The sequence below is a fragment of the Phoca vitulina genome, unplaced genomic scaffold (genome assembly GCF_004348235.1).
Source record: "Phoca vitulina isolate PV1807 unplaced genomic scaffold, GSC_HSeal_1.0 scaffold25, whole genome shotgun sequence".
Lineage (NCBI taxonomy): Eukaryota > Metazoa > Chordata > Mammalia > Carnivora > Phocidae > Phoca > Phoca vitulina.
Genome location: NW_022589728.1, coordinates 45,643,182 through 45,656,132, shown reverse-complemented (window position 1 = coordinate 45,656,132; position 12,951 = coordinate 45,643,182). Strand labels below are relative to the sequence as shown.

At 36.7% G+C, this 12,951-nt stretch overlaps 1 protein-coding gene across 1 annotated transcript in view; it reads left to right on the top strand.

Moving 5' to 3' along the window:
• Positions 1 to 12,951, top strand: part of RGS22 (regulator of G protein signaling 22) — a 118,639-nt gene that overhangs the window by 80,999 nt on the left and 24,689 nt on the right. Inside the window, exons 15-16 of the mRNA XM_032421902.1 lie at positions 9,208 to 9,402; positions 11,313 to 11,405. Coding sequence (XP_032277793.1) covers positions 9,208 to 9,402; positions 11,313 to 11,405 — 288 coding nt within the window. The remainder of the gene's footprint in view (positions 1 to 9,207; positions 9,403 to 11,312; positions 11,406 to 12,951) is intronic.

Here is a 12,951-nt window from a genome sequence, read left to right as displayed (position 1 = left end):
ATAATTTCATTGTAGGTTGATGTAATATAGTTTTTAATAATAACTGCATTTAAAAACCTGCTCACATAATCCCTGAAAATCTATGAATTGTTGAGCTGGTGTGAGGTGGTTCCAGTGTACCATTGCTTAAGGCAGAGGAAAAGAGATGACAAGGGAACTTTCACTCTGATCCTTTCCCCTTTTAAGTTTCTCTAATGTTACAGCTGCAGACAACTGACCCTCCACCTTTATTTTTCTCCCATCCTTTAGAGACTGCTTTTGAACCCCTTGCTTATACCTACCAAAGAAGGCATGCATCGCCTTTGCTCCAGAATCTCCAGGTCCTGCACAGTTTGTTTATTATGAACTGAAAGAAGGAGCTTACAGGAAAAAAACAAAAACAAAAACAAAAAAAACCTTTGTATATTTCAGTAGCCAAAAACTCTTCTCTTCTTTTGTCTTTAGGGTGTTTGCAATAGTGTCATGGGTTTTATGGGATATGTCTTCTTCCCAGGGAGCCAGCTAGGTCTTTGTTGATAGCACTCTGTCCGTCCATCTGGCAGAACCCTGATGCTGCCCCCCAATAAGTAGAAGGCAATAGCGGCAGGCACTTGTATATTTCCTGTGCTCTCGGTTGGCATCTTGGACACTCACCAGAAGAATGTGAAAGATGCACATCTTCCTGCAGCCTTACTAGTCACGCGATTAGAATCCCTTCTTTCGCGGCTGCAGCGGGGTAAGGCGTCTTAAGGAAAAAATGGACTTGCGAATAACACCAAATGCTGAAGCATAAACGTTTTCTCCTAATGTCTAGCATCCTTTAATAAGTTATATTGAAAATCCACTTTTTACATGTCCCCAATTTTAGTTCACCTGTTGATAGGCTCTGCTAGATGTCCTATAATTTTGTATTAAGATCTTACATCCTATAGGTTCTGACACATCTTGTCCCTGTTGTACCGAGGGACTTACTTCAAGTCGTACAGTTGTGAAGTTGAAGCTTTACATTTTTTTTACCCCTTACTTCCAGTCCTGGCCTGGTGGTGACAGCAGAACATCATGCAGTCAGTCTTACCAGGCAATCACAGAAAGATACATACACATGATCATTAAAATAAATACATCAAAACCAAGTATGTGAAACTGTTCCATTAGCATAACTAACAGCTGAAATGTAACATAACAAATCAACACATGTGCTACAGCATTTAGTATTATTCTTGACTTTGCCTTTTAAGGCTACACAGAAATTGTTCTTGTTTTCATTGGAACACAGATGAGTGTCAAGCTGAAGCTCATCAAATGGCCCCTGCTTATGGAAAAGATGCTTTCCCAAAGACTATGCTCACCTTTGGCACAGGAAGACAGCTTTGCTGGGTGCTTCTACAGCATAATAATTGGAATCTAACCCCGTGGCTGTCATCATTTTGTCTTTGGTACAATGAGAAAGCCAAATAGCGCAGGCAGTTGTGGAAATTATTTTATTTTATTGTTTGCTCTTGACATTGTTAAAAATAACAAGGATAAATTCAATAAGCCCACAGTTTTCGTTTCTCAGGTATGTTTTCCTAAGCTTTATGATGCAGTAAGAAAACATCAATCCATTCCAGGGTCTTCATATGCGAATGAATCAAATGTGGGAAAACTAAGCCTGGAATGCATTATGATATATTTGAAAGGAGATTGGGATCCACTTCCATCCAAGAATATGTTTATCATATAAACTTATCATAATAGTTTTAGAATGATTTTGAAAACTAGTACTAGAGTGGCAAGGCTGAAATCTTACATGCAAAATTACCTGAAGGTTGGGAAAAAAATATAAATCACAATGGGAAATGGCATATTTTAATTTGAGCCATATCCTATGTAATGCGATACCCTCGTCATGTGTAGGATACTGGCTCTAATTAATGAAGTAGCAGAGGTTTCCTTGAAGAAGCAAGCATAGAAACATTTTTATGGTTTTTTTTCTTGTAATGGCAAAAACTAACATGTACTATAAGTAATTTTGATGAAATATTGTCCATCATTTTGCCATCCTTTAGAAAGCAAAGCAAAATGGTTGTCAAAAATGTCGTTTCTTTATCTCTCTTTTGTCTTCATTTCCTCCAGTTCATTTCTCCATTCCACTATCCAATTCAGTTCTTCTTCCTCATGTCTCCAAAGGTATCCATCCTACATTTTTTTCCTCTTGATGGTCTTGTTAGCTATCCTATGGTCATCGGAGTTTAGTTAAACGAGAAAGTTAATTCCCAGAATTTCAAGACTCTAAGAGATTTTTTAAAGGGGAGGCATTGCTTTTTCCCCCCTTTGTGATACAGAGGCCAAGAAAGTGAGTCACAGGCCCAGGTGTAGAGCAGCCCGGGCAGGCCGCCCATTGTGCATTTCCTGATTACATCACCTTTGAGCGCCTACGGGAGAGAGGGGGTTGAGAGCTGTGCTGTGTGCAGAGCCCGGCAGTCTGATCGCAGACAGGCAGGGCTTGTGTCCCTTCTCAAACACTTTCCTGTTGGGTTGTTAAAGCATCATAGGTTCATGTTTAAATTGGAATCCTGTCGGCCACAGCTGTGCGTGAGTGAATCTCTGCTTTAATGTGAATCAGAGTAGCTGACTGGGGTATGAAGGGAGCATTCTCTTCTCCAACATTAGCTACATTGTTATTTCCTCAGTGGTTAGAAAGGAAGAACTGGGTGGCCAATAAAAAAGCAAATGATCCAGGATACTTAAGCAATGTTTGTAAACCCCAATTAGACTATATTTTTTAGCTATCATGTAGCATGAGCTCTATATTCCTTCTTCAAGTAGGTTCACATCAACTTAAAAATGATCTTCATCATCTTTATACAGATTTTAAAGCTGTTCTTTAGCCTTTTAATTTTGTTTCATATATATGATTACCATCCCTTGTATTTGTTATATGTAGTTGGTTGTCAGTCCACTTATACATTGTCCCTGGATTATTAGAAGCACATATTAGAAAGACATTGTCAGATTTTAACGGCGTAGTTCAGTTGAATGTACTATAAATGTACAGAGTGGCCCAATAAAGAATTGACAATCAAATCCATTTTTTTTTTTCCTTCTTATCCCCTTACCTACTTTTGTCCCTACCGCTCTGGGAGCAGAGAGACTAGAGACTGAGCCTCAAAAGAAGACAATAAATGTGCATAATGTGATCTTGGGACACTCTGGAAAGGATGATCTTTCAAGCCCCTTTCTAATGTTTCCAGTTCTGTAATTTTATAACAGTGGTAAAGAATTAGGGAGGGGGGGGAAGTATATGCTCCTAAGGATTATGCTGGTTATCAGAGTAGGGGTTGATACTTGAACAAAGAGAAATTACTTATGTGATAATGAACAATGTTCAATAAACAGACAGGAAGTCCCCCCCACTAAAAAAAGGTGAGAAGACAAATAAATATCTAAATTTAGGTGCAATAGAGAGGGGAAAGATTTTTAAATTTCTGTTAAGATTTTCATTTAATGCATTCATTCTTTAAAAAAAATTTTTTTTTTAGTAATCTCTGCACCCAGTGCGGGGCTTGAACCCACAACCCCAAGATCAAGAGTCACATGCTCTTCTGACTGAGCCAGCCAGGTGTCCCTAATGCATTTAGTCTTAACAGAGAAGTCTGTGAAGCTTCAATCCAAGTTCTAAATAAAATATTTGGGATTTTGGCTTTGATAACAGCTATTCAATTCATTTGTTTGTGATCAGACAAATGTGTGTTTCTCAGCAAGGAATATTTTCCGCCTTTCTTTATTTTCAGCTCTAAATATGTGTTGAGCACTTCTAGGATTCTTGGTTTTAGAGAAATCTTCTAGTGTCATCTAACTGGTGTCAGTTAAATATAGGGAGAACATATAATTTATTATCTAAACCGGGATTCTTTTCTGAGTGAAAGGGAAACTCTTAATAATTATGCCAGGACAATAAGCTTAAGCCAGAATGGGGTCATATGGCTACCCTAATTGTGGCTCCTTGAGACTGTGGGAATAGACGGTTAAATAATATGCAAAAACCCAAGCTCATTAAAAAGAGATCAGATTTGTAGTGACTAGAGGTGTAGGGGTTGCTTAATGAAGGTGGTCCGTACAAACTTCCAGATATAAGATAAGTGAGTACGGGGAAGTAACCTACACCATGATGACTGTAGTCAGCGTTGCTGTATGGTACATACAGAAGTTGTTAAGAGAGTAGATACTCCTCTCTTCATGAGGAGAAAAATTTTTTTCTTTTTTTTGTATCTAAATGAGATGATGGATGGTTAAACTTACTGTGGTAATTATTTCACAATATATGTAAGTCCTATTATACTGTATACTTTAAACTTGAACAGTGCTGTATGCCAATTCTTTCTCAATAAGACTGGACAAAAATAGTTGAACAACAACAGCAACAAAAATATGCGTGGACCCCTGTGGCTTCATAGAGGGAAGTAAAAGTGTGAGGTCAGGAAGGAAGGTAGTAGACAGTAGCCTGGAAAGAGTCTCACCGAACTTGGCCAAAAGTCTGACTTTTATTTTGTTTCTTGTTGGAATGGAACTGCTGCCTTTTATTTCCTCCTCATATTTTTATACTTGTTCTGATCAGTTTCTCCTTGTTTCAATGTAGAGAGGTAAATTCCTAGGACTTGCATTTGAGGAAGAAGGCAAGGAAAGTGGGTGTCAAAGGTTGTGCTGTGAATGGTATGTTATTAATGAAAACTGGAAATGTAGGAGGAAGGGAGAGGCTTGGAGGTTCTGAAACAACAATTTGTTATATTATTGAGTCACCGAGTTTGAGGGTCTGTAAGCTATCCATGTAGCAATAATAAGTTAACAACTAAAAGCAGAGATTTTAGTTCGGGAAAGAAATCAGGTCTAAAGCTATATATATTTGGGTTTCTTCTACCTATAGTTAACTGTTAAGTCTCTGGGAATGGACAAAGTCTTTCATTCATCTGTTCGTTCATCCTAAATTTAACATTATGCTAGATGCTAGGGATATAGTAACAAACAAAGTAGACCTAAATCTGTCTTCATAGACCTTGTGGTCCAGTGGGAGAAACATAGGAGCCCCCATAGGAGCACATAAGAAAGGTACCAAAGACAGACTTCAGGGGTCAAGGAAGACTGAGCAAAAGGCAGGAAGAGGATAAGGCTGGAGTGCATAGAGGGCATAGAAGACATAGTGTGAAAGTCCTATGAGAGGGTGCCTGGCATGTGTGAGAAACTGCAAGAATGTGAACTGAGAAGAAAATATAGTTGAACATAGAATTTCAATGAATGCTTTCCTTTAAGGGGAGATAGAGGAAAAGGAATCATCAAAGGAGTCTGAGAGTGGAAATAAGCAGAGAATCAGGAGACAGTGTTGAGGGCAGAGGAGAGAGTCAAGGAGAGGGTAATCAACAATGTAACAGCTTCAAAGGGAATACAAGACGGTGGAGATTAAGGAGAGAAGCTATCAAATTGGTGTTTGTGTGTATGGTTGTGAGTGATCTTGGAGATCAGTTTCATTGGCCTGCAAACCAGATTGCAGTAGATTGAGAAGTGGGTGGAAAGGGAGTATGAAGATTTGTAGAGATGGGAAAGAGAGAAGAGCAATAGTTTGTGGGCAAAGTGGTCAAGAAACTTATTTTACAATGGGAGACACACCTCATCTGAACACCTTTGTAGCATAAGGAAGAAGATGGAATCAATGGCAAAGTGAATTAAGGACATAAGCACGAAGGAAATAATCAATGTTGCAAGGTTCCAGAGGTGGGGGTGGGGGGAATGGAGTTAAGACCACACATGAATGGCTTAGTCTTGGAGAGGAGTCTTCCTCTGAAACATCAGAGAAAGAAAAATATTTAGAAGAAGGCTCTTGAGGAGAAAGTTGAGGGCATTCATACCAGAGTTTTTTTTCCCAGTTAAGTGGAAGATAAATCTTCTCAAAGTGAAGAAGCATAAGGAACAGTTGGGAGCTTTACGGAGGATGGCAAAGTTTAGAAATGGGGAGATAAGACTTGATTAGAAATATGCAAAAATGTACTGAGCTTTGCCATCACAGCTGAAGTTCTTCTTTTTTTAAATCTATGTATAATGGAGCCAGCTGTCATAGTTTTTATTGGGAGCTTGAGGACAGAGTTGGAAAAATGAATGATTTAGCTGACTCAGAATTGAGCAGAAGATCAAGATGGGAGGAATTAAGGATGTTTTAAGAGTGTAGTTGAAATGATGGGCAATCTTCAGACCCTATCATGTAAGAAAATAAGAGAAATTAGGTGGTGCCCCATTTATTTGGAGGACAGGAAGAAGCCACAGATTGTGCTGAAGGTAAAGAAAACTTGGTGAGAAGTATAAAAGGATGAAGAATAATGACCAGAGAGAGGAAGTTGTGCTATTAATACAGTAATTGGCAAAGTGAAGTGACACTCATTCTGAAGAAAATCATAAAGCAAAATTTCAGAAGGTAAAAGCCCAAGGCAACTGGACATAGTCACATACAGCAACCTGGCTTTACCGTGGCATCACAAAATGTCCACCAAGGTATAATGATAGACAATATAAATAGGATCTAGAGTCTCTCATGAGACTGTGGGTAGCAGCAGATCTTAAAAGATAAGCAGAGTGAAGGCAAGACTGGGAGAGACAGGGAAAAGAACAGATTTGGGTGTCCACAAGAAGCTGACTCTCATTTCTATCACTGTGACTCTAATCACCATTTCAACTTCTTTTGTATTTTATCGTCTTCACTGTTACTGTTTTTAAAAATCAAAGAAATTGTCCTGATTTCTACACAAAGAGTTTGATATGTGGCATGTCAAGTGTTTATTTATACTTTCAGTGTAGCTGACCCAATGACTAAGCAGTTGCTTTATTTTTCCATTAGAAGCTATTCAACCCCAAATAAAACCTGACTTTTTTAAGGACTTTTTAAGTCCTTTCATAAGGACTTTGACTGTTACTGTGTGTGAGAGAAGTCACTGAAGAATTGAGCAGAAGAATGATAGGCAAAAGGCCTTCTGTTTGCTGTAGTAAGAAAAGATGGTAAGAAAGCAAAGAGGAACCCTTGAGGACGAGTTAAGAGGCTATTGCACAAAAGCAGGTGAGAGATGAAGGTGGCACATAATTTCTTTTCTGGCTATTGAAATAAATTCCAAACTACCTCAAATCTTGACCTACTCGAAACTTTTCTCTTTCCTGATGCCAAAGTGATTTATTTCTAAGATTCATATCCAAAGATGTCACTCCTCAGAGAGACCTCATTATTTATCTTTAAGTAAAAATTCAAATTCTTCACCAAGGGACCAAAGGTCATATGCATGTTCTGGCTTCTGCCTCCCTTTATAGGATCCTTTCTTACTCTACCTCTTTCCTTTAGCCAGTGGTATCTATTTGGAGCCTAGAATCTCTCCATAGGTCATAAAACTGCCCTAAACCTTCATGCCTCGCCCCATATTTTCCTTCTTCTTAAACCATCTTTCTCATCAACTCCCTTTTCTTGCCTGATTGACTCCCAACTCATCTTTAAAGATTCAACTGAAGGATTAAGGATAAAAGAAGCTTATCTTCTCTTGGAAAAGTTTTGGAATCTTTTCCTTTCCCATTCCGAGACATAAATGAGTCTTTTCTGTGGATTTAGTACAATTAATAAACATTTATGGCAACTTCTCTATGCCAAGAACAGTTTTAGGAGTTGAAGAATGACAAAAGAATAAGCTGCAGTATTTGCCCTCAAGGACCTTGTTCTAGAAGAGAAAATACATAATACATAACTTCATTATAGTGTGGTAGGGATAACAGTAGAAAATGATCTTGGGAGGAGGGTGTGAGTGAAGGCTTCCTGGAGGAGGAAAAATCCATGTTGGTTTTTAAAGAATAAATCAGAGTTTATCAAGCAGACCAGGTGCATGGGGTAAGGTGAACAGCCAAGATTGAAGGAATAATATAGGCAATGGTATGGAATGGTGAAACAAGGTTTAGAAAAATAACAGAAGAATTGGTATTTGAGTGTAAAATTTAAAAGGTGATTAATGGGATGTGAGTTTTAAAAGAATGGACAGGAAATCATGGATGATCTTATTTGCAGTGTGTACTTCTCTTGTTGTACTTACCATACTGTATTGCAATGACCGATTTTCAACTCCATGTCACCAGGAATGGGCTCCTTCAGATTAGGTATTGGGTCTTAATCATTAATCTTTGCATGCATAGCAACTATCCAAGTGTCTAAGACGTAGTAGATACTCAGCAAATGCTTATGTTATTAATGTGGACCCTTTAAAACTTTTAAAAAGATTATTTTACAGAATACTATTATATCTATCTATCTATCATCTATCTATCTATCTATCTATCTATCTATCTATCTATCTATCTATCTATCTATTGCCTGAGTTGAATCTGGACATTATCAGGTCCAAAACTAAAAAAATAAAATTGAATACAATTAATTAGAGATTGTTCATAAAACTACATTTAAATCTGATACACAGGGCATGACATTCAATATGTAATATTTTAAAAGTAAACTGTTATTAAATTACTTCTCAGATGTAAATAGCTATTATTTAGAGAAAAGACAAAAGAGTAGAATGGAATAGACATTTACGCAGCTTTTTCTAGGAAGCTAGAAATTCCATGTGTATCTGTGTATCTTTCCACTCACTCCTACTTCCTTCTCATATCTCTTCCACAGCATTGGACATCAGATGGAGATATTTTTACAGCAGAAAGAGATAATTAGTAACAGTCTTAAGAACTCTGCAGCTCAGTTGGGTAGGGCAGGTAGTCTTTTGGGTCTCTATACTAGAAGACCGATAGCCAGTTTTTCAGCCCTGGTGTATTCTTGCCTTTTGTTTCCAAATGGGCATTTCAAACCATTTTGGGAGGTAGCACTAAAGTATTAGAAATATCGTGAACATAAAAGGAAAAGGAGACCTATAACCTGGAATCAATCATAATAATACATGGAAGTAATCTGATAAAAAATTGGAATATCCAAATGATATACTCTTGTGTAAGATCCACTGGCAAATTGACTAATTACTGCTGAAGAAATAGGAAAAGTAAAGAGAAGCCTTTTGAATAAACACACTGCTTTGACGTAAGTAGTTTTATGCATCTTTTCAAGAAAAAAACATCACTTGAGCTTGTTTCCCTTCTCTTACCTTTTTTAAATGCCTTTACTGAGGAATCCACTCACCATTATGGTTTCTCCCAACATCCTCTCCTTTCTTTCTCCCCCTTCTCCCTTAGTATCTTTTTGCCACATACATCGCTCCTTCGGCTACTCTTGACATTGGACTCCAACAGGAAAAGAAAAAAGAAATCTATATGAAAATACAGCCACCATTTGAAGACCTTTTTGACACAGCAGAAGAATATATCCTTCTCCTCCTTCTTGAGCCCTGGACAAAGATGGTAAAATTAGACCAAGTTGCTTTTGGAAAGGTACTGTGGCACTAAGACATGGTGTGTGACCATTCAGGTTTACTACAAAACTGATGATAAGCAACATTATTAACTCACAAGAGAAAAACTGAACAAGGTCTCATATGGGCCAGGCACTCAGAGTTAAGATTTGGCAGGCTCAAAATTGAAGCAGTGAAAGTATTTATTAACTTCATTTTTTGCCAATTTCTCTATTGTCTCCTAACAAAAGACTAAAATCTTTGTCATCTTTGGTTCCCTGTACAAATATGTCAGCAGAGAGAAATCTGAGTTTTGGTTTCCCGTGAACCAACAAAATATGCCATGATAATGTACTGGCTTTGTCTCTTCTTGCCATTTCTTAGCAGTGGCCTTAATTTTGATTAATGGAAAAGGCCCATTTAATTTTATACTGGATGAGTTATGGTAAATATTGCACCCATGGAAAATAGAAATGTTTTGTATGTATTGTGGAAAATACATTCTGTAACGTCAGTGTTGCTGTTTTAAGGTACCCCAGATGTTCATCAGGTCAGACTGATTGGATAGAAGTTTCAACACATCTTTTTTAATTCCAAATAAGTCTCAGTGCTTGAATATTTTCACTATTCTTATTGATGGGTGGAGGAAATTTCTTTCAATATTTATTTTGAGTTACAGATTTGAACAAGTAATGGGCATTTTTTCTATGAAGTTAATGCATGTACCCTCTACGTCAGGTCACTCCCGGTGGAACTCTGCTGTCTTCGTATTGCTATTCTTTGTTCCTATCTGCTCAACGACCTCTTAGTCATGTCTTCTCCCAGAAAGAATAGGTTAGGTAAATTAAGATAAAATTAATACCAAAGCACCTTGGATAGAATTACCTTATTGGATTATGACTGAACAACTCTTAAGGCTTACTAAATTCAGTGATCAAAATTAAATTTTCCTTCCTGATTTCTCTTTGTCCTCAAAAATTAGCATTACATCTTTTCTACTACAAAAATACATCTATTACACTAGAAAAATTAGGCTATTGTATGAATTTAAAAAAAAATTCTCTCCAGTCATTATTTTAAATAAAATGTATGGCATAGAGGAAAATGGACCTGAGATAGGGTCCTGAGATGTTAAAAAAAAAAAAAAGATTTAGAATTATAACTAATGTCCCTAAATGAAAAAGTTTTGGCATTGGTAATGACTCTTATGTGTGGGAAAATTATATACTCTTTTTAATAATAAACTAGAAACTTCCTTAAATTCAGCCCAGAGGATTTCTCTAAAAGTCCAGTTGACTGGATTATGTAGACTCTTTCCCAAAAAGGATAATCAAAGCTAGTCATTAAATGTAGAAAGTTCTCAGTCTGCCAAACTGATTTTTTTCCCCGGAATAGAGAAATGGAGAATGAGATTGTTCTCCTTCCTATCTAAAACAGTACAATACATACTCTGCAGGCTGATACCTACAATGAGGTTAATCTGATGAATGACTCGCCTCTCTCTTGCTACAGCAAAAAACCTTAGCTCACAGACTATTAACAATGGAGTGCGGTCATTTCCTGTTCTACTCTGGATTATTTGGTCCCTAAAGCTAGCAATGCCTGCCTTCGTGACTATTATCCTGTTATAATGAATAGAAGATGGCAGTGTGACCCAACATGTGTGCAGTGTTTGTTAGTTCACATGGGGTGTCCCGAAAGGAGGAATGATCTCCGGTGTCACTATATCATTACATAGAAATATTTTATCGTATGCATGTGAAGTCTGAGTTTGCTGTAGTTAATATTTTTACGTTGCTCTTGCTGCTTTTGCCTCCAAACTAATTTACTTTATTGGCAAGTGTATTCATTTTTTTAGCCCACTGTTATTGGCAAATTGTGCATTCTTTCCCCCACTTTTTCATAATGTACATTCTATTGATGTTACGAGCTTTATTATTGTTTTATTAGGTGGGGCTGATGGAAGAAACTCGACAGCTAGATTCCACATACTTCAGAAAGCTACAGGCTTTGCATAAAGAGACGTTTTCCAAGAAAACTGAGGTAAGATAGCTCTCTACTTAGAAAAACCAACTTTTTATCCTGGAGGGATTACCACTGTATATATTGGCATGGGGTCGGGGGGCAGGGAAATCCTATCTTGAGGAGCTAATGTCCTGATAAAGTAGGGGATAGGCAGTTTCATTTTTCTGCTACTTCTTTGCCTAGCAGGCTGCCTTTGACAGGTGTCACTTTATACTGACACATTTAACAACAAAGCCAGAACAAAGCAGATGAGGTAGCATAGGGAGTCAAGCCACTTGCCTGCCTTAGTTAAGAGCCTTCAAGCCACGTTATTCCTTGGAACGTTTCTGGTTATTTTCTGTACGGCAGAAGCTCTCTTCGTTGTCAATTCAAAAAAGAGTTACATGGAACTTTCCGAACAGAAAAGGAACTGTCGTGTGACAGCAATAGGCAAAACAATAAAGGAAAAAATACGGAAAGGATTTGGGGGAGTCAGTAAAAAGATCATAGGATTGACTAGGATAGTAGAGTGTTATTTTGATTTATAAATTTGCAACTTTTGGATTAGCTACATAAACCATGATAGGTCCTGAAAGCCATAAAATGAAATGTGTATATCTACATACAAGTGACAGTTCATATTCATATTTATTGACATGGAAAATGCCCAGGACATATTATTATATAAAAATATGGGAAACAAAAAATACTGATATCATATAATCCTATTTATATAAAATTATATATGTATTTCTACATGTATACATATATTCATACATGTAAGATATCTAGATGTTCACCAAAATGTTGAAGACAGTTAGCTCTGAGTGGTAAGATTTCAAGTGATATATATATTTTTTCAGGGGATAGTTTTACTTTGTCCTTTGTGCCTATCTCAAATTTTTACTCTTTTACAATAAAATTTTACACAAACAGTAAAGTTGTTTTTTAAATGTAACCTTCATGAGGGGGTGCCTGGGTGGCTCAGATGGTTAAATGTAATCTTCATGATAGTTGCCTTTTTAACACAGAAATTCTTTATTTGAGAAACCACTAATTAGTATCTTGGAAAGACTATATAAAAAGCCAAAAAAGTAGCACATTTTATTGCATTTTAAACATAATGAAAGTGTTCATAAAATTGTATTTTAAGTTTGTGTTTTAAACCTTATGAACTAAAATGTAGCATTTTAGTTGTATTTTAAGTTGTGTTTTAAAATTTATGAACTAAAATGTATAATTCTCCCCATAATCCTTCTCCATATTGGAAATTGATTTTTTAAATATTGGTAGTTTCTCTCATGGTCTGATGCTTTTCAAACACAAATAGAGGGATGAATTAATTATATAAGGTATTCCACAAGGAGAGGAAAGGTTTTTCAAAGAATAAGCTTCTCTAGCTCTTTGCCCTTAAATAGAGCTTATAAACTGCAAAACATCAAGTCTTAAAAATACCTAAAAATTAACTTTTATATGAAGAAGTTTACATGTAAAGGATGTACTATTAGAAAAGTATTTTGTTTTACTCTATAACTTTCAAAATTGTTATAAATAAAAGAACATTTTATGTTCATAATACATTGTT